Source organism: Zootoca vivipara, chromosome 1 (genome assembly GCF_965207765.1).
Source record: "Zootoca vivipara chromosome 1, rZooViv2.hap1.1, whole genome shotgun sequence".
Taxonomy (NCBI): Eukaryota; Metazoa; Chordata; class Lepidosauria; order Squamata; family Lacertidae; genus Zootoca; species Zootoca vivipara.
The window spans coordinates 51,391,020-51,417,131 of NC_142582.1; the positions used below are offsets into that span (position 1 = coordinate 51,391,020).

The 26,112-nt window shown below is 45.5% G+C and overlaps 2 protein-coding genes across 3 annotated transcripts in view; both read left to right on the forward strand.

Moving 5' to 3' along the window:
- The window catches only part of LOC148687557 (unconventional myosin-X-like), a 26,474-nt gene extending 11,412 nt beyond the window's left edge, over positions 1–15,062 (forward strand). The window contains exons 2-6 of the mRNA XM_088663316.1: positions 6,313–6,411; positions 8,227–8,385; positions 12,538–12,725; positions 13,122–13,256; positions 13,994–15,062. Of these exons, the coding sequence (XP_088519442.1) occupies positions 6,313–6,411; positions 8,227–8,385; positions 12,538–12,725; positions 13,122–13,256; positions 13,994–14,216 (804 nt within the window). The 3' untranslated portion in view covers positions 14,217–15,062. The remainder of the gene's footprint in view (positions 1–6,312; positions 6,412–8,226; positions 8,386–12,537; positions 12,726–13,121; positions 13,257–13,993) is intronic.
- Positions 15,063–16,185: 1,123 nt separating this feature from the next.
- Positions 16,186–26,112, forward strand: part of LOC118090550 (unconventional myosin-X) — a 56,512-nt gene continuing 46,585 nt past the window's right edge. Inside the window, exons 1-6 of one of the 2 annotated variants that reach the window (XM_088663214.1) lie at positions 16,191–16,270; positions 19,632–19,735; positions 21,030–21,159; positions 21,764–21,882; positions 24,616–24,762; positions 25,816–25,916. In XM_088663214.1, the coding sequence (XP_088519340.1) occupies positions 19,718–19,735; positions 21,030–21,159; positions 21,764–21,882; positions 24,616–24,762; positions 25,816–25,916 (515 nt within the window). In that variant the 5' untranslated portion in view covers positions 16,191–16,270; positions 19,632–19,717. Of the gene's footprint in view, positions 16,271–19,631; positions 19,736–21,029; positions 21,160–21,763; positions 21,883–24,615; positions 24,763–25,815; positions 25,917–26,112 lie in introns of both variants that reach the window. The other variant, XM_088663209.1, reaches the window with a different exon arrangement.

Sequence of the window (26,112 nt, forward strand, 5' to 3'; positions counted from 1 at the left end):
GAATAAATTATACATATTAGAATTCTACCAAAGGGCCTTTGAAAGTAGCATCAAGCACCGGGTGTCTTAATACCTTGCTGCTGAGTAGTCTCCACAGTCATGATCATCAAGGAAGTCTGGATGATCGTGGAAGGAATTTCAGCCTCCCTTACCAGACCTTTGAGTACAGTACAGTAAGCTGAATTCTCACCTCTTCTATATTATGGAGAGGTAATGCGGAAGAAAAGTTCAGAGGGAGTCATCAGTGTGGAGATGAGGACTCCTTTCCAAACAGGCTACCTCTTGCAATCCACTCATCAGAGAATTTGTGTGTATGTAAGAAGATGGCAATGGTTTTACTTTGATTTTGTTGATGCTGAGCCCATGCGACATGCTGTCACTGTAGATAACAGTGAGGAGTGCATTTGCACGTTAATTGCTGTGAGGTGACTGAATAGATGTTGCTCTGTGTTTTCTTTTTTTGAGAGAGAGCAAAGCAATTGCAGAGTTTGTGTGGAAGCAGAGTGGAATTTAATGTCAAAGGTAACCCTGAACGCTCACTCTTCAGCAAAAAAACCTCCCTAGTTTCTTTGCTCCAGCAAACCTTGTTTCTTTGATGCACGATGAACATGCAGTGTTGCTCAGCAAGGTGCAAACACTTGGTGGATCTGGGCAGAAGGGTGATACGGGAGCTCACCTGCAGCGCTTTAAGATCCCAGAAACGGGAACACTAAGCAATTTCCCATATTGCCATTTGTGGGAAGAGCAGCTGCAGCTGCTACTACAGTTGAGGACACTTTTGAACCAGTGGACCAGGGCGCTGGAAATTAGATTAGTTTAAAGGCATTGCTTGATTCCTGTTCCCTGGGCGGTGAGTCTCCAGCCAGATCTCGCTGCCTGTGACCTTGCATGGATTTGCAAGCTAAGCACAGCTGAGGAGAGTGGGTGGGTCTCTGTGCTGCAGGGAAGACCTCCAAGAAAGGAAGGGAGGTGTCAGCTGATTCACCCTGACCTGCAGCCACTGATGGCGCAGCCTGAGTTTGAGTTTCTCATCTCCCTTGTTATTTCCTTGCTGCTTGCTGACAGGGCAGCATCCCTTTTTTCATATCAATTGCTCTTTTAGGCAGGTATGTTGTCTCATTCTTGACTTTTTTAAAAAAAATAATAATGAAGAAGGTATGTCACCTCACGATTTGTTAGTCTTGCAAACTGGGAATTGCTGCAGTCCCCTGCAACCCACCTTTCTCTGCCGTGAAAAAAATGACACTGACAGAGAGGAGCAGGATAATTTGTACTTGGTTTCCCTACTGTCCCATAAACCTAGTTTATGCATGGCAGTATCACATATATAATTACAATTGGGTGTATATAGTGTGAGCAGAACTAGTAGGTTCCACTTAAAAGATGTAAAGGGATAAAGTCTACCAGGTAAATGCTGGAAAAAAGAGTATCAGAACATGTCAGGCTAACAGGTGGAGCTAACATTTTTAAAAATACGGAAAATAAAAATGAATGTGAAACTGAAGATAATCATGAATAAGCATACAGGTATTGACTATTGCTCTGCCATCATCATGAATTCAGTGTCTCTTATGAATGCCAACTTAGTATCTGTTTCAGCACAAGTCTTATTCTTAGGCTAAAAACAAGTAGCTGTCATCCACAAACAAAAAATAGTGCAGTCATTTACCATAAGTCAGTTCTAACTATTGTACGCTCTTGTATCCCCCTCTCTCAAAGCAACTCTAGAGAGCCATAGCAGAAGATTTTTCGACACAATAAAACATTGAAGTGGTTATGAAATGCAGTATTCATACAATAGAAGTGCCAAGCAAATGGATAAAAGCTGTATACTGTATTCATTACCGCTTTTTCTTCTGCAGGGTTCAAAATGTGTTTGCAAGGGCACCCTTTTATTGCAAAACCGACCACTTAAGAAGTCTCCTAAGCATTATTGCCTTGAAGCTTATACAGTGGTGCTTCAATTTACGAATTTAATCTGTTCTGAAGGAACCTTTGTAAGTCGAAAAATTCATAAGTCAAAATACGCCATTGGAAATGCGATTTCCCATAGGAATGCATTGAAAACAAAAAAATTCGTAAGTCGAAGCAACCCTATCTAAAACCGCCGCAGTTTTTTTCCGGATGTCGAGACATCCGTAAGCGCGCGGCCATTACCCCCATTCATAAGTCAAAAAATTCAGTTGCCGAGTCATTCGTAAGTCGAGGTACCACTGTATTAAGTTTCTAGCTAGCCCTTACTTTTGGAGCGCTTCATCTCCTGCTGATTTGCCTCCTACCTCTATATCCCTTCTTTCCATTTTGCAAAAGCTCATCATCCTGGCCAACCTGCTTCCTCTGGTCAACTCCTGATTGGTAGTTCACTCTTAACTGTTTTGAATGGTGCGTCTGAGCCAGTTCCTAGGTAGGACAGTAGGGAGCATTCTAAAGGCTGAAGACAAGCTCTGATTTGTATGGAGAGAGGCAACAGGTCTCCAGCCTAAGAGGGAAGGCATGCTTGTTGAGGTTTAGAAATGGTGTTACTAGCAAAGGGGAAGGTGTTGGCTCTTCTGGTGGGGAAGACCAGAAAGCAAGACGATGATGGTGATGATGATGGTGGTGGTGGTGGTGGGTGTGAGATCAGGCTGTGGAAGCGCAATGGTGTTCGAGAAGTATAAACTAAAGTCCCCATCTATGATCCTTGTGGTGTGGCCTCCCTTTCTGAAAGCCATTATTGATTCCCTCCTCTCCAAACCTTCCTTGGGGACTGATCAGATAACCTTTTTTTCTCTTGTGGGTATAGTGGATGCTCTTCCCCCTGGCAGTGCTCTTACTCCTGCTTCCATTAGCTAATTTCTGTTTATATGTATCCATCACTTATTCATGATCCATTGGATCAATCAGAAGATGCATTTGTTGAAACCTGATTCAAGCCTCATGTGGAGACTGTAGGCCTCCCCCAATGCTGAGGCCAGGAGGATAGGTTAGTTTTTTGATAAAATGTCTTGTAATGTGGCCATCAAACCACAGGGCAGGAACTTGTTCTTGGCCAACTGTAGTGGTTCAAAAAGCTCTTTCTCCCCAAGAGATGCACCATAATGCCCAGGGTGTTGGACTTCTACTAACAAAGACAGCAGGACAGGGATCTATCCCCTGCTTCAGATAGTGTACCCCCAGGTGAGTCTTTCACTGTACATCTTCTACTATGGGTGAACCATAGTCGAGAGAAGGACCACCATTCACTTGTAAAGCACACAGAAGGTCCCACATTTAATTCTTGGTGTTTCTGGTTAAAATAATTGAGCAGCAGATAATGGGTTCTGCCTGAGCTCTGGAGAGCCTCTGCTAGCCATGTTAGCCAAGACTGCCAAGACTGAGTGACTCCACACTGTATCCTGATTTGTCATCTTATTGTTGTGACTTAACGCATCTCAACAGATAAAAAAGCACAGCACTTACCATTGAAATGTGATACAAAAAAGCACACAGAGAGTTCCATCACCTCTCGAGTCACAGGCCAGAAACCAAATTGAAGGCCGCTGTGTTTTTTTTGATGAAAAATCCCAACATTCCCCACCCTTTTCATCTTCTGGTGTTTCAGCTTTTCAAGTACACTGCATAATGGGCATAAGCTGACACATTTTTAGCTCTTGAGTCAGGATCCTATGAAACTCCGGAATTTTGCAAGACGCTGAGGTGTCTTCAGGAGAAAGGTTCCTCTGGTACATCTTGTCATGCAGCTCATCTGCAACCAAGAACAAACATGAGCTAAATCACCATGGAGAGGCATAAAGGAAGCAGGCTCCCTGCATTCATTGCCATAGCTTGCATTGTAGCATCTTGGCTCTCGACCAGCCCCACACCCAGGCTGCCCTTCTGCTGATAACCACAGCAGCTTTGCAATCAATCCTTCCTCTGTAGGTTTCCCATAAACCACCTTGCCTCATGCTGAAATCTCTTTAGAGGTGGTGCAGAGCTAGACATGATTTGAATGTTGATATTCATCAAACTGGATATTAAATCTCTTTTGCTAGACACTTTTTAAAAGACAAAAATGCTGTAAAGATATTCATATGTAGGTCATACTCTCTCCCTATAACATTTCTGTGAAGCCACACAATTTGGTAGCGACGAGGAGTGGAAAAATGGAGGGGTTGCCTAACCTCTTCACTGATTTACTGCATCTGTGCTCCAAGCTGCCCTTGTGAGTTGCATTTTCTCCTGCGGGGTTGCAGAACATATTGCTCAGTGCTTTTTTCCCTTAAAAAATGTTTAGGGGTACTCTCATTTTCCTACTCATATTGAAATACTGCCCCTCAATGAAGCCAAACTTGTTTAGGGGTATGGGTACCCTTGCGTCGTCACCCCCCCCCCCAGAAAAAAAAACACTGATTGCTACATTGTATTATTGCAAAACTGTTAAAATTCACTGAATACCCTTTAGAAGTAAGAATTTGCTTGTTCTGGTTTTGCACACTTGGTTTAAATCAATATTTCCTGCTACTGTAACTCTAGTCATGTCTGACCTCGGAGGGAAGAGCAAAAGTCCCAGCTCCGATGCGTGAACTGTTTCATAGGGGGACATTTGCTGCTTTTATTAGTAGCAAATTAGGAAACACGTTTCTGAGTGTGTATATCAAGTGGTATCTTTTGGAGGTCAGGGAAAGCCCTCAATTTGGTTTCACACACACACACCCGCCCCAGTTTGGCCTTGTTTCCCATTTCTGCTCAATTTCCTCATTTCAAGAAGATGGTAAAATATATGCCATTTAAAAGGAGGATCTGGGACAAGTATTTAGTGGATACTTGTCTGTGTTCACAGAGCTCTTCCCTCCTAAACCTGGTCGATCCTCACCTGTCCTTGGCCAAGCAGGGTCCTGTGTTTCCTATGGGAAGGTGTACTGTATTGAACTGGTGGTGCTCCGCTGCAACCAGCAGCCATTTCTACAATTGTCACAGCACCTTCCCCAGTCACTGTGTGAACGTAAGAATCGTTGCTGACTACCTACACACTGCCGGTTTTGTTATCTGTTTCTCCACACAAATGTCTGCCTGAGGATCATCAAAGCCGCATGTAGGAAGATGGTGGTGAGGGAAGTATTTTTTAAATATTGCAGCTGGATCCCACCTCCTGCCAAGAAGGTAATAGTGGCCTTTTCACCTCACATGAGACCCTGTGAAGTACATTGGGAGGGAAACAATGTAGGGGCAGTTACAGGTAGGTAGCCGTGTTGGTCTAGCGTAGTCGAAACAAAATAAAAAAAATTCCTTCCAGTAGCACCTTAGAGACCAACTAAGTTTGTCATTGGTATGAGCTTTCGTGTGCATGGTATTTGAAGAAGTGTGCATGCACACGAAAGCTCATACCAATGACAAACTCAGTTGGTCTCTAAGGTGCTACTGGAAGGATTTTTTTAATTTTGTTTCGAATGTAGGGGCAGTTGAAGGTGGAGTGGGGATTTGAATTTGCATTTCCTACACTAGCCAAAGGTCACAGCTGTGTAAGAGATGTGATTGGGAGAGAGGAAGGGCTGCATGTGGGGATGGGAGAGGTCTCATTTAGGTCTCATTTTAAGTCAAATCTGTCTGCATTTTATGAAATGATACACAGACTGAAGCACAGCTATCCTTTGAAATTCACACTTATCCAAATGTTGCTATGAAGTTTCCCAACTGAACAATGTTTACAAAAATGCAGGTATGAAGGGAATGTGTACGTGGGTAGGTTCTCCTATTCATTTATTAGTTTTCATTGGCAGTGGGAGTTTGGTGGGTCCTGGGAAGACCTGATATATGTAGACTGCAGCAACGGGAGTAACTGAAGCCCTGTTTACTGACTAGGTCTCAGCATTCATCACATGTGTGGGCCTGTCTGCAGTGGGCCTGCAGGTGTATGCTTGAAGGTGCATTGGAGGCATGTATAATGGGTGGGGTACAGGGCCTGGCCCCCAAATCTCCCCCTTCTTGCATTAATTGAACATGGGAGCTACACTTCTGGACATTAAAGTCAGCCAGTAAAGTTTCACACACTATATTTTCACAGCTTGCTACAGAAATGTAAACAAAAAAGAAAAACCCACCACAAGGCACCATGTTCACTGTGATCATGCAGTTGGCTCCTCCACACCAGTCATGGCTAACTGGTGCAGTCATTCAGAGATGCCCATGTGTGAACCAGCCCACAGGCTTCATTTCTGGAAGGGAGTCTGCTTCCGCTGATGGTTGAGGGCAACTGCAGGAAGCAACATTAGGGGTAGATATGCTCACGAGTGAACAGATAAGTGTGGTCAGGTGTAGAGCGTATGGCTTAAATCCTGCTATGATTGGTTGCAGGGAACACGTGTGTGGCTGCAGGAGCAGGACCGGCTGCAGCCCTGCACAGTTGGCTCTTGTGTCGATGGATCCGTGCTCTTCACTTCAGACTATGGCGAGGTAAGTGAAATGGGAACGCAGCATTTTCATGAGCCACCAAAGGAAACCCTTCCAGGTCATTCCCTTGCACATTTGGGGTAAAGAAAAGCTGATGGCTCAGGAGAATCTCTCCCCCCCCCCCCCGGGCCATAAGGCACCTTTAAGGTTGCCAAGTTACAAAGAAAAAACCTTCTTTGCATTCCTCCCTAGGAGGCTTTGGCAGGTATGATTTTCTTAAGGCTTTGTCCTCCTTTTCTTAAGGCTTGCAAATTGGTTTTTCCTTGAATTATCTCTCCTTGTTGACATTGCCACAAAGCACTTAGATGCTCAGGAGAGGCGTCTGCAAAAGCCAGACAAACTGAAGGCTTTGGAAGCAGCTGTATGCAAGCAATTCACACCTCTTAGCATTTCTAAAAGTGGCTGCCTCTGAAATTGGTGATAATCCCTGTAGTGATGTGGAGTCCACCTCCACCCCCCTTTCTCCTATAATCTCTTTGGTTTATGTAAGGAAGGGAGATTGGCACCTTTTTCAGACCCTCCCTACCATATAAAACAAAATGACTTCATGAAGATCAGTTATTTTTATAGTGTTACTTCCAACTATTGGGGCCTGTTAACAGAGTGGCAGAAGGGTGGGGTTTCTTCCAAGCCATTAGCTATCAAACTTTCCAGGTGACGAAAATTTGTATTCTGATTCCCCTTCTGATATAGGTAACTATAAAAGGTAAAGGGGCCCCTGACCATCAGGTCCAGTCGTGTCCGACTCTGGGGTTGCGGCGCTCATCTCGCTCTATAGGCCGAGGGAGCCGGCGTTTGTCCGCAGAAAGCTTCCGGGTCATGTGGCCAGCATGACAAAGCTGCTTCTGGCGAACCAGAGCAGCGCACGGAAACGCTGTTTACCTTCCCGCCAGAGCGGTCCCTATTTATCTACTTGCACTTTGATGTGCTTTCGAACTGCTAGGTGGGCAGGAGCTGGGACCGAGCAACAGGAGCTTACCCCGTTGCAGGGATTCGAACCGCCGACCTTCTGATCAGCAAGCCCTAGACTCTGTGATTTAACTCACAGCGCCACCTGGGTTCCACTATAGGTAACTATAGATATAGATAATTGGTATACACCTAAAAGTGCAAAGTGTGAGCCCAGTGGTGAGTCCAGATGTGTTCACTGAGAGGACTCATTCATCGAATCCTGCTCAATGTGTATAAATCATGTAGGATGGCATTCAGCTTAAGTTTTACTCAAGAGTAGACTTGTTGAAATGAAAGGACCGAACTTAGTCATGCCTAGTAATTTCAGTGGCACTACTCTTGAGTAAAACTTGGTTGACTACCACCCATGGTTTTATTTTATTTCTTATTGTAGAAATAAAAGTTTAAAATAGATGCGAAAGGACAAGGTAAATACAGGAGAGGGGTTGACCCATCCCATTTCCTGTTCCTTATACCTCTCTACACTTTAGTCTCTTTTCAGCCTCTGGAACTGAACTGGGAACAGTGAAAAATGGTTGGGGGGAATGAACAGAGGGGATGTTAAGACATGGGAGAGGAGAGGGTTCAGTGCCCCTCCCCCTTGCATTCCTTTTACTGTCGAGCCCACCCACTTAATAATAATAATAATAATAATAATAATAATAATAATAATATATTATTTATACCCTGCCCACCTGGCTGGGTTTCCCCAGCCACTAAATAAACAGGGCAAGAAACATGCCGGCCATCATTGCATTTTGTTCAGCCCGAAGGCACAGAAGAGAGTCAACTGGATCAACTGCCGGGAGTTACAGCCCCCAACAGAATCCTGCATCTCTACATGCACCATCTTTTCCTTCCCTCCAGGTGTTCTGCTACCCGTGGGCCTCTGTGCCCAGAGAGAAAGTCCTGCCGATGCATCGGTCGAGTATGGAGGGGGTGGAGGACATGTCCCTGCTGGGGGACCTGCACGAAGCGGCCATTTTGCTCAATCTGCACCAACGCTACCAGCAGGACCACATCTATGTGAGTGTCCAAAGCAGGCAGATTCTTTGCTAGCCCACCCACAGGTTGCCAGAGCAGAAGCGGTCTGAAATGAAAGCTCAGCTGCACGACTGTTCTTTACCCCATCCCACCCAATTTGGAGGTCTCTTAACCATGGCTTGGACAGGAATCCGTGTCTCCTCCTGGTTGTGCTGAATCCAGTTAGTATTCCTGGGTCACTTTGCACACATTTGGAACACAGCATCACAAGGGGATTTTATGCTGAGTATAAGGCACAGCTAAGGCCCTGTCTACACATGCAGATTTTCGGGTGTGTGTGTGTATATGTATAATAGACTATACCATTTCAGATTGCAGGTGGGGAGTGATACACACACACACACACACACACACACACACACACACACACACCCGTATATAAATATGGGAGTGCTGTTTTTAATGTTTCCCTATAGTAAAAAGAAAAGTTTGGAAAAAGACCCACCCAAAATTAGCACACCAGTTTTTACCCTAGCCTGTTTTGTAGGCACTAGTTTTCTACTTGCAATGGGCATTTTTACAAAAGGGAGAATTCAAAAAATGCTATCCCATCATCTGCATTCCAGAGTGATATACTCTGTTTTGCCATTTCGGAAACTACCTCGTTCTATTGAATGCCTAGTCTAGGCTTGAGTGTCCAGGAGTAGCTACTGGGCTACCGCAGATGAGAAATGCAGTCATGTTTTGCCATGCCATCAGTGGTTGGTTCTCTTTGCAAGAGGATTCTCAGCAGCTGGCATTGAAGATGCTCCAGGTGTTTCTTCCTGGAGGTTTCCTAGGTTGAATGACGGACATGTGCACCAGAGGCAGTAAACGTCTCTTTCATCCCACTTCAGGAGCCGTGCAGCGAGATGCAGGGGGCTTGGTGCCATTTATGGTGTTTGCGTGATTACCTGGGACCGTGAGAAGGGCCATGAGGCATGCTCCTCCTTCTTTCTTACCTGTGTGCAAGCCCGTTCAAATTCTGATATTGAAATGTGGATCTTAGGCTGTGTTGCATAGCAACAGTTACTAAGGCAACAGGACCGTATGCATCTTGTATTCCAGTAAATGATCAATTAAGTGACCTGATTTCTGGGAAGCATCTTCTCCATTTTGGGCAGACAAGGAAGTTGCAAAGTCTGTTTTGCATAGTAATGAATCTTTGCTGTCTTCTGATGGACATGCCTTCTCTTTCTGCTCTCTTGACCCAGGTCTATCTCCATCCTGCAACCTCTCAAGTGTTCCCTGTTTAAACAGCTCTTTACTGCCCAGACCTTAACAATCGGATCTTACCCTCTTGAACATCCCTTTGACAACTGCCTACCTTAATTTCCTCAGTTTGCTACTTCTTCCCTCCCTCCCCCATCTCTCTTTTTGCTGTAGGGAAATAGAATAATAATGATAATAATTAGCATTTACATATATGTTTAAATGATCAGAGAGTATTTTGCAGACACTGTATTGGGGCCATCCTAGAACTTGTATGAGACGCAGCGTTGTGGCTGCTCCTGCTCTCTGTTTCTTGTAATATCTAAGACAGATAGTACGTGACACGATGTCATTGCACTGTTCATTTCCCCATCCCTGCCAAGCAGCGATGCGAGGTACAGGCAGCACACAACACACACACACACACACACACACACACACACACAGCAATGATACCCCCACCATACGTGGTTTATGTTGGATTTTTCCAAGGAGGGGAGAGTGTGAAGAGACTCAGAAGCAGTAGCTCAGAGTCTCTTGTAAAATCTGGTTTCAGTAATTCAGTGACAACCCTGTACATTCAGTGTTATTATCCCCATTTTGTAGATGGTGGGCTGAGAGAAGATTTAGGCAGGAGGATGTATGCCTGTGGATACTTTTTTAAAATCCCAGGAGGCGCTTAAAGATTTATTGTGAGAGACAGTAAGTCCTGACACATTTCAGACCCATAGTTCTACCTTGGGGCAAAAGAGATTATAGAAAATTAAACTGATCTTTTCTTTTTTAAAAAAATAAAAAACCCTTCATTTTGCTGTAATTCATTTTCCCTCAGAAATGGGGCTACACTCTGAAATGCGAAAGACTTACTGGTTACCAGAGTAAACCAGAGTTTAGTGTGGCAAGTTGCAATGAGCTTTCAGTATGTGCACACACACACACACACACACCCCGGCAGCATAGCCAAGAGGAGGGAATTGGAAGCTTTAGCTTCTGTTTTCAGTTAGCCACAGTTTTAGTGTGTCGTCTATACCCCATGATTAACTATGGTTTGTTGAAACAAGCCAGCTTCATTTGAAATTGTGTTTCAAACAAAGCATATTTAAAATTAAGCACACTTTGCTAGGTTCAGATGTCATAGCAAGTTGCAGTTAATTTAATCAAGAATTGAAAGCTTCTTGATGGCCTCTTGTGACAGTGCCAGAGGAGGAACAGGAGAGGGGTGCACAAGAAGGAAGCTAGCCTTGTTCCCACAATGCTAAACTATATTTTTTGACATCAAAACGAGGCCAGCTCCTGCCGTGCGACTGAAAAACAAGACACCAATTGCCTTTAGTGTTATGTCATGGTTTGCCTCCCTCAAACAAACCATGAGCCAAGAACAAACCTTGGTTAGAGTTCATTGCTTATTTGGAGTGAGGCAAATCAGAAGCCTGGATTTGGATGTAACATTGGCTTAGCTCTCAGCAGCATTGCAGCAGGAGGAGATGAAGTAGATTTTCTCAATGTGCTCCAGCATTGTTGCTTGTTTAATGAACCAGGCCGAGTGACTTAAAGACTACTGAGCAGTCCCCACCACCACCATGAAACATAACCACCAGCTCCCCAGCTTGCTTGCTTTTTTCAAGAAGAGTACATCTCTAGCATCTTGTAGAACCTGACATATGAGGCAACATGTACAGGCACTGTTCTTGTTTTCTGAGAAACTATCCTGCTTCCTCCTTTCAGCGTTTTTCTTTGCCCACCCAACTCCCAGAAACATCCCGGCAGACTCCCATTCAGCCAAGCCTGCACAGTAGTGCCCTGCTTCTTCAAAGCATGCTCAAGGAAAGAAAGGAACGGGAGAGAGGCCAGCCAAGGATGATTCCCTTCCTAATCCTTACAAAGATGAGGCTTCCCATCAGCCCAAGGCCATGACTTGTCAAGAAATTCTTAAGAATCCCATAGAGGTTTCCTTGCCACGTGAGCACTATAGTATTGTCCATCTAATGTCCCATCTCCAGTTGTGGTCATCTCCACCTCTGAGGAAGGGTATGGGGGGAGCACTAAATAGGAGGAAAACATTCTTCCTCCACCCTGGTAGGCTCCAATGAAACTTCAGGTACATCATTTAGCATCCCTAAAATGTCCTTAGCTCCATAAAAAAAAAACTAATAAAAAATTCTTCATTGCTGAAGGCCCCCTAGGGAGATTCTTCCCAAATATGAATTCTTCTGACCATTAGAATGCATCCTGCATTTTGTTGAATGGGCAGCTTATATAATAGTTTCTTCTTGTTCTCAGTAATGTCCTGTACCCTAAATTAGCATGACTCCCTCTACATTAATAGCTACCTCCCTCCAATTATTTTTAGAGAGCTGTAATGTACCCTCTTAGCTTCCCTTTTTTTCTTTTCTTTTCTCGGCTGGGCTGAAGAGGCTCAGTCCTTTTAAGCCTTCTTTCAAGACCTGGCCTCCACTTAAAACCATTGATTTCTGTCCTGTGAATGATGGATCCTTCCCACCCTCAGGTATATAATAGCCTTTGGTGTTCCTTATCCTCTCCAGAAGGATATCAGTGAGCCCAAAGTAGGTCTGAGGGCCAAACTGTGCGATAGGTGGGAGATTTGTGATTGTTGATCTTACAAGATCTGTGCTTGTGTCTCTTTTTGAAAGGCCTCTGGCTGGCCTGAACACAAATGGAACCATCTGTAATAATATGGCGATTCATGTAGATATTTGCAAGAAGGTGACTGAAACAAACCACCCTGTATGGAGCTTATTAGCATATATGAGCAGTGTCAGATTTTATGGGTTCAAAGTGCCCAGAGGGAGGTAGAATGTTGCCCTCTTGTGGCAAACGGTGAGTGGCGGCTCTTACAAATGCGTACAAATGTATGGAGTTGGTCCCTAGCAGCTCACTAAAACCGCTTGTTTATTTTGCTGTTCATCCCACATTATTCTCCAGACAAACATCGGCTCCATCTTGGTCTCTGTGAATCCCTACAAGCCCATCACTGGATTGTATGATGCTGAAGCCATTGACCTGTACCGCCAGCACTGTCTGGGTGAGCTGCCACCCCACATCTTTGCCACAGCCAGCGAGTGCTACAGCTGCCTGTGGAGGCGACATGACAGCCAATGCGTCCTCATCAGGTGAGGGAGGCACTTTGGATCAGGAGGGAAGATGAATCAAAGCACTCCCCCCCCCTCCCCATAGCATATAGTTAAACAATGGAGGATGTAGTGATGGCCACCATCTTTAAAAGGGATCGGGCAAATTCACAGAGGATAAGGCTCTCAGTGTCGTACCTCCATTCTTGAAGGCCGTATGCCTCTGAATACCAGTTGTTGAACCAGGGTGGACAGCTGGCCTGCTGCACCAGGGCTATCCTTATCTTTTTATGCTCATTGCAGCAAACATCTCCCCAACCATTAGTCGGGATTTTTTTTTTGGGGGGGGGTGCCATTCTTTATGACCTGCCATTGAGGCTGGCATTCCCTCTGTTGGTGCTGTCCTGAGCAGATTGTTTTTGGCTGTCCATTTAACAGTGGCGAAAGTGGAGCTGGAAAGACAGAGAGCACCAAGCTGCTGCTGAAGTTCCTATCAGCCATGAGCCAGACCTCACTGGGCGGCCCTGCGTCAGAGAAGAGCACACATGTGGAGGAGGCCATCATGGAGAGCAGGTACAAGCCCACACAGCACAGGGCTGGCTTGAGTGTACGATTTGGAGGTGTCTCCTCTCAGGGGAGCCATGGGCAAGGGGTTGGACTGGCACTGCAGCTTCCCAACTATCTGCCTTCTAGATTTGGCCTGCAAACTTCAGCTAGGGGGCTGTATTGCATAGAGAGAGTCCAGCAAAAGTCCTTATTCCTTGGGATATTTCCGCACTTGATATGGAGAATCCATCTGCCTGACTTTTTCCAGGTACCCTTCAGAGGTCAGAGGTCTGTGCTGCTTTGAACCAGGGGAGCAAAGACGGGAAATCGATAATGCCTGCCATGCTCATTCCTGGTGGCTGTTTCCACGTCCATTTCCTCAGGTGTCCGACATGTATAAGTGGGACTGCTTGGGGCACTAAGAAAAGCAGGGTTGTGCAGCATGCATAAGCTGCATTAATTGAAAATGTTTGCATGTATTTGGTTGATTCTGCTTCTGCTGCTCAAGGGGGAGGAGCAAGTTGCAGTAAACACAGACTTTGGAAATATCAAGTCTGTCATTGCAGACATGAGGGCTAGAAACATGAAAGGTTGTGTTTTTTGGAGGGTGTGGTTGTTTTTGTTAAGAGAGAGCTCAGTTCCTCAAAATTTGAAAGGTCTCCACAGTAAACTTATGCCTAGAGTTAAAGAAAGTGCATAGTCTACCCTTATTATACACCCCAAACATCACTACTAATATTCTTCCTTCCTACCTTCCTTCCTAGCCCAGTACTGGAGGCTTTTGGAAATGCCAAGACAGTCTACAACAACAATTCTAGCCGCTTTGGCAAGTTCATCCAGCTGCACTTTTCCCAGCATGGGCATATCCAGGGTGGGAGAGTCACTGACTGTATCCTTCTTTTTCGTGGTTTTATCACTGATTACCTTAGCGCACACCCAAGGCCAAGCGGAACTGGTGAGTTGGTTATTTCTCCAAAGCTGTCTTAGCAGGGTATAATCATGTCAGGCAAGGGGACATTCCTCCCTATTTTTCCAGCTCATTTCCAATTCTTGTTGAGTTTTCCTTTGCAAAAAAGGGTAGCTCTCTAAACATTTAGAATCCAGGAGCGAAACAATCCTGGCCCATATAAGCTGGAGACACTGTTCTTTGCAGCCAGATTCCCATGTCATTGACAGATTCTTTGCCAGACATTGGGAAGTCTTTCTAGGAGTCATCGTACCATTGCTTCCTCCTTAACTCATTGCTCAGATTTATTGGAGAAGGTAAGTAAAGTTTTTTTTGTTTTGTTTTTTAAAAATTATTCAATTTTGAGATACAATAAGAATAAAGATAGAAAAAAAATGAAAAAATAAAAATAAATAACAGGACATTAAGAAATTAAACAATTATCAAACATTAATAACATAAAATAATCATCAAAACAAAACAGAACATAGGAACATAAAGGATAGCCCCCCTTACCCCCCCCACCTTGTGATACCTTCCAGCCTTTTCTCTATTCCGGTTTCTGTTTCCAAATTCTTTTGTATACCTTTTTTCTCGTTCTCTTCCATTACTGTTTACATTTTCTTGAGCCCTTCACCTATCTGCTAAGATATCGACATTTTCTACAATTTTTGCTTTGTATTCGTTAAATTTTTCCCAATCCTTATCAATTTTCTGTTGTAATATCCCATTGGCTTCTCCTAATTTCCTCTCCATGTTCTGATATCTTATCATTTTAGTTTGCTAATCCTCTATTTTTAAAATTAAATCATTTTTCCATTTTTTTGTGATAAGAAGTCTTGCGGGTGCAGTTGCATACATTACTAGACATCTGTCTTTTTCCTCAATTTCCCCACTTAACATTCCCAGCAAGAACATTTCTTGAACTTTTTTAAACGAGCATTTCATAATTTTTTTCATCTCTATATAAATCTTTTCCCAATTTTTTTTTATTACTTTGCAGTGCCACCATATATGAATGTATGAGCCCACCTCCTCATGACACCTCCAACATTTATGATCACTCCCTTTATATATTTTCGCCAACTTCGCTGGGGTCAGATGCCACCTATATTGCATTTTCATTATATTTTCTTTTAGATCATAATTTGGTGTGAAATTTATATCTCTTGAAGTAAAGTTTATTTTGATGATATGGAGATGCTATGATGGCTACTCCTGGGTAGGGTACTGCCTCAACACCCCTAAAACTTCTGCTCAGTAGAAACTCCGGTGTGTCCGCACTGCATTAAGCTATATTCCCCCCCCCTCCTTTTTGGTTACAGCTCATTAAAACCCTTCACCGTCTTAGAAAGAACCACGAGTTTCTCATAATACATATGTTTCCGAATCCTTGAACATCTATGTTATTAATAAATGTTCTGTTTTGCGCAGTTGCATCTGTGCAATTGCACTAATGGACCCACACACGCTACCGTACTGAAAAGAGAGGAGTGAGGCTGATTTGCTTTGCTAGGGAAAAGGGAGCAGTCAGATTCTGAGACTGTGAAGTAGGCAAATGAGCAACGTGTCCCGGTGGGAAAATGCATGGATGAAATGGTGCTAAATTAACCAAAAAGAAACAAGGGAGAGAGGCTCCAGTAGTAGTGAAGGAGCAGCAACAAGAAAATGGCAGTGAAGGAAGACAGCACAAGACCTCAATCCTCAGTAATCACTCAAGAAGCCCCACTCAAGGAGGGATATAATTTGGCGCATGGAAATGGAGATTAAAAGGTGACTGGTTATGGGTTTTGGTGTGGACTTCCCTCATTCTTGCATAGAACCCAGGACCAATTGCATGTAAAACTGTATGCGGCGACACACACCTACCTGGATTCTTTTCATGCTGTTGATGTAACAGAAACAGTGGCTGTCCTTCCTCCTATGTCGAGCACACATTTCATTGCCAGGAGCTCTGCTAGTTTGTGTGTGCCTTTGGGGTCACACACCCTTCATTCTTCTTTGTTTCAGAACAGAGTTGTCCACCAGAACCCAGAGGAACGCAATTATCATATCTTCTATGCCTTGTTAGCGGGCGTCAGCGAGGAACACAAAGGTAATGAGGTTTCCCAAAGTTGCTTTCTCTCATTCAACAAGAAGAGCAATGCTCTCACAGTCAGGCAGCGGTGGGGAACCTTTTCGGGCCAGATCCTTATTAGGGCTCCTCACGGGCCAAACTTGACAGGTGGGTGGGGCCATTCACCAGTCAAAATCCTTTTGGCACTGAACTTAAACCAAGGGAGGGAGGCTTGCAAAGGATTGGAACTCTGTGCAATTCTCCTGTGGGCAGCGGCAGCAGCCAAGCAAAGGACAAGAGCCTCTCCCCATCTCCCCCTTGTTGTCACCCTCCTGCTCATGGGAGAAGAAGCCCCCATGGTCTCATTTCAGCTGAAACTGGACCAGGGGTTTCTCTTGATGTGCTTCTCAAAAGTGCTGCTTCTCCTGTAGGCTGGTGCTCGGTGGCACAGGGGAGGGTGGGGTAGACTCTTCTCCCCCTCCCCTTGCTTCTTCTGCTGGCTAGAGAAGCACAGGAGCTGCAATTTTGAGAAGGCTTTAATTTCCGCCCATCAGCTGATAAGTGGAGATTAAATCTTGCTGCCGTTTGCTGTGTGATAGTGTTCCCTGCTGGAAACAGGGTATGCGGGCAGGCAGTGCAGGATTAAACCTTGTCCTCCCGCCCATCTGCTGACGTCACCACTGCTGTCAGCTGATGGATGAGTGGGTGTGGTTTGGCCTTGCAGACCAAACTGAAGCCCCTGGAGGGCCAAGATTGCCCATGTGGACTGGAGGATCCCCACTCTTGCAGAGTGGCTCAGAGCGCAGGCGAATACCCCAGGTTTCAGAGGAGGAACAGACTCAGAATCAGAATCTTGAGAATAAAAATCTACACCAGGGTGGGAATTTTTTGTCAGCCCAAGGGCCACATTCCTTTCCAGTCAGCGCTCTGAGGGCCACATGCCAGCGGTGGGTGGAGCCAGAGGCAAAAGCAAGTCGAAGAGCAGGTGTAAATTTGTACCTTTATACAGTAGGCCAGTTTTCACACAAACACCCTTCTGTCTTCCATCCAGGCAAGTGAGAGGCGCTGTCAGGACTCATTCTAGACCAGGGATAGGCAGCCTAAGGCCCGTGGGCCGGATGCGGCCCCATCGCCTTCTTAAAATGGCCCACAGATGGTCTGAGAATCAGCATGTTTTTACATGAGCAGAATGTGTCCTTTTATTTAAAATGCATCTCTGGATTATTTGTGGGGCATAGGAATTCGTTCATTCCCCCCCCCCAAAAAAATAATCCAGCCCACCACATGGTCTGAGGGACAGTGGACCGGCCCATGGTTGAAAAAGGTTGCTGACCCCTGTTCTAGACAGAAACACTTTAGGGACCAGTGAGGAGCTGGGTATGGTCTGAGGAGAGTGCCGAAGAGTAGACAAGAGAGGCCTAGAGGGCTGGATTTGGCCTCTGACGCACCCTTGCTTTGTACAAATTAACGGTGGAGTCCTGAACGCAGAATTCCAGTTTGTGAATGGCATTTCTCCTACAACTTCAAGGAAGGATATCATATATTAAGTCCACTCTGAGACGATGTATTTAAATACAGTAATGGTTTGTATTTCCTGTTTGGGGCCTACTCGTCCCTCTTGTAGGAGTGCAGAAGAGAGCAGGGAGACACCTGTGTTGCCCACAGAACCAGTAGCCCAATTTCTTTACTTAACCATGCCCTTGGACAGTTAACAGAGGCATGTTTTTCACGAGGGCTGGCCAGTGCATTGCTCTCTTCCTTCCACCAGCATCTCCTTTATTTCTGCATCTCCCAGCCCACCACGCTGTTTGCAGCTCCCTGTGCCTTGCCGCTGATCAGATTCAGCTTCCCCTCCCTCCTGCCACAGGAAGACTTGCATATTTCCCCCAGAACCCCCTTCTTCCTTTGAGGGATTGTCCGTGACCTAAATCAGTTGAATTAGCAATGGCTAGTTTTCCATGTTACATGCCACCACATTAACCGTTGCCACAAATTCAAAGCTGGGGGTGGGGGTGGGGAACCTTACACTAGAAGCAAGAAAACTTTGGTTGAATTGTTTGAGGAAAATGCCTCAGGGGTTTATGTCCCAGAAATCCCACGATGAATGTGGGGCACTACAAAAAGCAAGGCTGAAATTGGAATTAGCCATGAAAAATTTGCATTGGAGACGCATCTCAGACTTCCTTGGGCCATTCTCTGCTTGGGTTGTTTTGGAGGGAGTGGCCTTTATTTCTGATGCAGTCGGCCTAGTTTAAGAGGGAAAGGGTGTAGCTGCTGATACAGAGACCAAGCTTTGGTACACTCTTAAATAATACTTTTATCAGGATCCTAGTGAGCCTGGGAATGGAGCTGAAAACCCCCTGACCTCAGATTCCAGTGAGTGGAATTTGTGGTATTTCTTCTGTGGTGTGTCTGCAACTGGGCCAAACTCCGCTTCCTAAAAAAAGTTCAACAACTTTCGGGGTGTCCTGGTTTTTACTTTTCGAAATATGACAACCCTATATCTCAGATTGGCAGAGAGGGAATTTGCAGTGGCATCCAGGAATGTCCCTAGCAGAGTAATATGGTACCTTCACACACTTTAGCAGTCCCTGGGCTGGAGAAGGGGGAATTTCTGCCAGCAACCACAGGAAGGTATATCTATTTGGCACAATTGCTGCTGTACTTACTGATGCACCAATAACTGGGTTTAGAAGTCTTCTGCAATTAGATGCCTGGGAATTGGTTGTTTAGTTCCCAGTATTTTGAGCGTTGGGGCAAACTAGACATTACAAGTTACTTCCTAGCAAGTTTATTTGAAAAGAAGAGAAAAACAGCATTGGGTGTCTCTAATTTTGAGCAGAGCAGCAGCAAAAGGAGGGTATACTTAAACCGCTTAACCCACTTGCTCTTTTCCAACTCTAAACCACCCATCCAGGCTGCTTTCACTATAGGTTGGCCACTTTGGGAAGCAGAATGCTGGACTAGATAGGCCTTTAAACTGATCCAGCAGGATCCTCCTTATATTTTTACCTCATGGATTAAGTAGCCCTCTCACTTGCCATTCAAAACCGCAAGTTGCCAGGGCTGCTTACAATTTAAAAATGCCTTATTTCTGCTGTGGACAAGGCAGCTACAGGCTAGTGTTGGTTCCCCACAACTTATTCTACAATATATTGTCCTTGAGTTGTTGTTGTTTTGGGGGGGTAGACTTTGCCATGCTGTGGTTTGGTCCTATGATGTTGAACTGGGAGTGCTGTCTAGACAACACCAGAGAAAGGAGCAAGTGGAAGAAGAGTTGGTTGCTTTCTGGATGTCCCTGGTTCATCTCTCCCTGTTTGTTTGCCTCTTCTCTCCCCCCACCCTCCTACCCTGACCTCCAATATGTTTGCTTCTCCTTTGGGGAGCTGCCTCGCTACAGAAGCCCTGGTCCTGCTGGAGCCCAAGAGCTATCGTTACTTAAACCAGTCTGGCTGTGTAACCAATGAGAACCTGGACGACAAAGAGATGTTCAGCAAGGTCATGGTGAGTCTTCCTTTTGACTCCAGGTAAGACTTTAGGCTAGGTGTGGGTAAGCTGTGGCCCTCCAGATGTTTCGGAACTACAACTCCCATCAGCCCTAGCAAGCATGGCCAATGGCCAGGGATGATGCATGTTGTAGTTCAGCAATATCTGGGGGGTACAATGGTTTCAAACACCTGCATTAGGCAATGATGCGAGGGGAGGGGGTTCACACTGTGTGTGTGTGTGTGTGTGTGTGTAAAGGGAAGGGTGTGTCTGTTCCTTCCTTTGATGAAGACTAAATTGCAAAATAATTGAATGCAAGAGGATCATTTTTCACTCTTAATGGCCTGTCTGCACGTGGTGCCTGCTAATTGTGTGCTTTGTTTGATAGCAATTTAGAGAGGCTGCTTAGACTAAAGTAACAGACACTTCTCATTGTCTCCCCACTAGTGTATCCCCCCCCCCATTGTTTCTTGCCATTCTGTACTACTACATTTGTTCCCATCACTTTAAAAAAAGGAGCTGGGGAAGGATTTCGCCTGCAAAAATATGGGCACTGATTTGTAATGTAGAAGTAGGGAAAAGATGTGAGGGTGCTATAGGAATCATATTTATTATTTATAAAGCACTTTTGAAGCAGAGTGCTGTATAGGAGATAAAATCGAAAGGCAGGCGGTAGAATAACGGCAAGGAAAGGGCATGCTAGAAAAAGAGCAGAAGAGGATTCGCTTAAGGAAAAGCCTGGAAGTACAAGAGGGTCTTCTTGTAGCTTAGGGATAGAGATCCTGTGGCCCTCCAAATTTTTCTGGACAGTGTTAGCCAATGTGGACACTGCTCATAGATCATGGGAGCTGTAGTCCAGCAACAGCTGGAAGGTCACAGGATCTCTGCCCCTGTTGTGGATCCTCTTGCATATTGGGTCTGACTGCCACCAGGATATAAGGTGCAAGGCTAACTGAAACCAGGCTCAACTTATTACCGAGAGCATTCTTGGCTCTGTGTTCATTGTGGCAAAAATCACAGCTGCAATATGGAATCAAGGAAACAGGAGAGTCCATGAAACAGTCTCTCCAAAGGACTGAACTAGGACGATCCCAGCAGGTTTACTCAGAAGTAAGTTCCATGGACCTCTGTAGAGCTGCTTCATAGTGAGTGTGTTTAGGATGCTAGCCTTAGAAAGCAAAATCTCACAGAGGGATGTGTTAACTGGTTTGTGTGTGCTGATGTGTAAGGATTGCTTTATATCAAGTCTAAGATTGGCCCGATGGTGGTGGGTGACAGTGGAATTAACCTAACTCCAATGTGTTTTGAGCAGACTGCCCTCGAAGTGATGGGATTCGGTTCTGAAGAGATCAGAGACATTTTCAAACTCCTGTCTGGCATCCTGCAACTTGGAAACATTGAATTTATGACGGCCGGAGGAGCTCAGATTACAACAAAAACTGGTAAGCGGCACCATTCTGTGAAGGCGTCCCCACCTGGAATCTGCTTCTCCTCCCTCATCGTTTTGGTGATCATGCTGATCCACTTGGCAGGCTTTGTTGCCTTTCTGCTACTGCACACAGGACAAAATGGATGCCCAGGAGCTGTAGGAGTTGGGAGACAATTCCAAGTCTAGTTCTTCCTAATATGAGACACTGTTATATTCACAGTAGATTTTTAACCCCCCAATTCAAGTTAGGTTTTGAGTGGACGAATGGGCTTGAACATGCACACACCATGTTGTGAAACTATAGTTTCGTGCTTACAAATCCTCTACCCTAGTTGTCATGCTGGCTTGCCAGATATAGCTTTGCCACGTTTTGGAATGTCATGGTTAATGTGTTTCTGTTATTTTCCCGCCTTCCCCCTGGGCCTATCAGTGGAGTCTTGGGGGATCAGGAGTTGCCAGCAAGATCTCTCCAAACGCCTATCCTGCCTCTTGATTGTATTGGCTTCCTGTCCCTTTTTGAGGAGTGGCCCCCTCCCTCATCAGTCACTTCCACATAATAACACATTATCACAAGCATTATTGTACTGCCATCTCTCTTTTATCATCCTCTCTCCTAGTGCTGAATAATGTCAGCGAGCTGCTTGGCTTGGATGCCTTCCAGTTGTCTGAGGTGCTCACCCAGAGATCCATGTTCCTACGGGGAGAGGAGATCAGCTCTCCCCTCACTGTGGAGCAGGTGAGTGAGTAGCCAACGGCTTTGTACTAAGCATGGTGGTTGGCGCCTGGCTATGAAGGGCACTTGCCCCTAGGTGGCAGCACTCACATAGTTGTCAAGGGGAAATAGCGGTGGAGGGATGCCTCGGATTTGAACATTACATACTCCCCCCAACCCTTGAGGAGGGTTTCCCAGAATGTGCACTGTGGCTCAGGAATTTGAGTGAGCTGGGATGTAGGGAAGCCATTTGCAAGGCAGGGAGAGTGGGACCAAAGGTACAGTAACTGGGGACAGAGCGATGAATGTGACACTTATACAGTAGGGTAGCTTCTGCATGGAGTCTCACACTTCTCTGCATCTTCCACCAGATGAGCAAGAGGTATTCTCAGAGTTCAGGGACATATTCCAGCTGGGCAAAATTCTCAAGGAGGGTGCAGAGCAGGGGCCAGTAAGGTGTGTGGTCTAGGTAGAGACCTGTGGGTCAGGTAGAGTGGCTTAGAGGGCTGCATTTGCCCCCAGGCCTGAGTCATCCTACCCCCCTACCCCCATTCTCTGCTGCAGATGCTGCATAATGTGAGCTGGGTGTCTCTGGAGAAGCAACAAGCAAATAAATAGATTCTCTTGTAGATAAGTGCAGCAAGCACTCTGCAGAGGATGAAGCCCAGTTGCATCAGGCCAAAGGCCCACTCAGTCCAGCACTCTTCCCACAGTGACAAATCAGATGCTTATTGGAAACCTGCAAGCAGAACATGAGGGCACTGTGGCACACTCCTCAATAGCCCTTCCTCACTAGTTAGACTTCCTGCTGCCAAATGCCCACTTTCCGCATCCCAGCCTGCTAGGAATGCCAGCCAACTATTGCCAGATGCATGAGAGAATCTGATGCCAGTCAGTTTGCAGAGTACGCACAGCTAATTATAATGCCAAGCACTGGCATTTTCCAGTGCGTTAGACAGAAGGAGCTGAGGCTAGTCAATGGGGCCTTTGACAGAACGCACGTGTCTGTGTGCCGCCCACCCCTGCTTTTGTCCTAGTCCCGGGTGTGTTGGGTCAAGCACCCGTTCCTGGAAGATGTTGCAGAGATGTTGAATTACCAGGCGGTCTGGCCACTTGAGTTCCGCTCCTCCCTGTCTGTGCTTCACTAAGCGCAGTTGGCTCCAGCCCAAACTATACAATACAGGGAATGTGTAGCTGTTGCCCACCTGCATCTTTCCATCATGTCTTTTCGGCCCTGTTTAGTTAAAGACCATTTGAGAGGGCATCATTGTGCCCAGAGTTTCCCTTCCCCCTGCAAGCAGCAGCCAGTGATGCAGAGCAGGGGCAGGGAAAGTCTCAGTGTGCTGGCATCATGCATCTTCCTTGACTAAATTTTACTGAGGAGATGCAAGGAAGCAGCCACCAAGTATTCTTTGTAATGTGTGATTTAGGCCTCAGGCTTCCTAAAGGACAGTGGTGGTCACTGAGCCAAAGGAGAGACCTTGTGGATCTCCTGCCTTTTGATCTATAGTTTCCTGTGAGCAGCACTGTCTTAGCATATGCGCCGCCGGGGTGCAAAGATCCGCCCAGCGCCCCCAAATTTAGTTTAGTCCCCAAATTAACTTTTATTATGCTTATGTCAGACACCACGCTTATGCCTTATCTCTTGTTTACGAAAGAAGGGAGGAAAAAGAAACAAACTTTTTTTATTTGTTCATTTATTTACAATACACTTATACTTAAGTATACAACACCACCACACCTAAACTTATAAGTATTGTTTAGGCACCTACTTAGAAGAAACATGAGTCGTGTCAAAGGTGCCGCTGACCCTGCTGCCGCATAGTAGCTCAATACAATATGTAACATAATATTTTGATGTAAGAGTTAATTTCACGTGCACGGCACTGTTGTGAATGACAAGCGCTGTCATTGAGTCTGACAAGCGCCGCTGGTGTGGCGCGTCTTTGGTAAATGAGCGCACAAAGTCAAAAGTCCTTTAGTGAAACAGTAGGTATACATTTTGGTAATACCTAGGTATATATGTATTTTGTTTTTCTAGCTTGATCAGAATTATTTATTATTCCATAACAGGTAAATAGTTAAGAGCTCAAGCGGCTTCAGCACTGGGCGCCCCCCCAAATTCAGCACCCAGGTGCCCCGCACCCCTTGCATCCCCGGGTAAAGACGGCCTGTAGGAAGCGAAAACACTTGGTAGTGTGAGGCAGCTGATGGAGGAAAGCAAAGGGGCTTCTTTAGGCACCCTCCCAGAGGAGGAAGCTTAGACTGACAAGGGCCTAATTCTCACAAACAGTAACCAAGGCAATGAAACTACATGTCTCCACTGGACTTTTTCAGATTCCTCTTCATGGAAGGCTTGCATGCCATGTAAAAGACTATGCTAGACCCTTTTCTTCAAAACATGTCTATGTATATAGTATGTACGTCCCCCACTTGCAGTCCAGACCCAGGTTTATACCTCATTTTCTCATGGTGACAACAAGGCCTAGTTTGGCACAGATGGAGCTGGGAGGCATGCTTGATAGCAGTCATCCCATCCTTGACAATTCAGGCACCTGAGTTTCAGCTGCAGTTTCTCTGCTGTTCTACACTTAAAATTAGTTTCCCAGGGATAATGTTCATTTGCCGGGCCTTTGCTGCCTCGATCTCCCCATAGTATCCTATGTTGCTCTCCAGCATATAGTGATGTTTGTTGTCGTCCCCCCCCAACTTCATTGCTTACTGACAAGCATTGTCTTCCTCCCTGTTTGCCCCTAGGCTGCTGACTCTAGAGACTCTCTCGCCATGGCCCTTTATTCACAGTGCTTCTCATGGATCATTGGCAAGATTAACTCAAAGATAAAAGGGAAGGAAAACTTTAAGTCTGTTGGAATCCTGGATATCTTCGGGTTTGAGAATTTCCAGGTTAGAAATTAAACTTTTGGGGATTGCTGCATGGACCAAAGAAAGTTCCTGTGCATGCAGAAAACAAGCTGAGCTGATTACCTGGAGGCAAGGTAGAGGCCTTCCAGGGTAATTTCAGTACATTGGAACATAAATTGCTCGATACCAAGCCAGTTGGGCAGGGGATGGTATTGTAATTGCCCCTTGAACCTCATTCTTGTAATTGGAAACAAAGGCAGCTGCCATACACCAAGTCAAAGTCACACACAAAAATTTGCTCATTTATTACTCCACCCTGTATATTGTTTGTTGAAATACACCAAGTCAGGCAACCAGGTCCATCTACCGGTACCTCAGTATTGTCTACACAGACTGGCAGCGACTTTCCAGGGCTCCAGACACAGGGCATTCCCAGTCATACCTGGAGAACCCAGGGATTGAACCTGGGACTTTCTGCATGCAAAGCATATGCTCTACCACTGAGCTACAGCCCTTCCCCAAACTTTGACAATGTCCGGTGAAAATTCCTTTGGTAAGGCATTTAGTCAAACTCTCTTGGCACGTATGTTACATGGGCATGCACTCCCTTGTGTCCTCCTCTCCTTTCATTATTACATTTATATCCCACTTTTTCTCCAAAGAGCTTCAGGTGGCACTGTATATTATTATTATTATTATTATTATTATTATTATTATTATTACTGATGGGTCTCAACCACGCAACAACTTATCTATGCTACAACCCTGTGAGGTAGATTAGGTTGAGAGACTGCGACAGACCCAAGGTCACCCAGTGAGCTTCATTCACTGATCCTTTTCTTTATGTGCCTTGTTACACCTTGAATGGGCAGCCTTGTCATTTGCAGTCTCTGCAGTTTCTGTGCCACTGCCACTGCCCAGACTGGCAGCAGCCGGCAGGAGAGGCAATAACAAGCTGACCCTTGGCACTTCCGCTGACCCTCCCTTGCTTCCCGCATGCACTTCCTCTTCCTTGCAGCCCTCAAGGGAAAAATGTTTTCCCCCCCAGACCAAGAACATGGGTGCTAATATTGGTTTCTCTTGTCACACGCACAGGTGAATCGTTTTGAGCAGTTTAACATTAACTATGCAAATGAGAAGCTCCAGGAGTACTTCAACAAGCACATATTCTCCCTGGAGCAGCTTGAGTACAACAGGTAGTTAAAAGTGGCCTTTTCAGGAGGCAGTGGCTATTGCTTATTGGTAGTGGCCCCTGGCAACCAAGAGAGCCCATTGCTCTCAGATGGAGGAGGAAAAACTGCTAGCAGAAAAGCCGCTTTGGATTTCATCACTGACAATCCATGTGGGGGTCAAGGAAATCCTTGGGAAGCTTGATAAAAGCAAGACTCATCC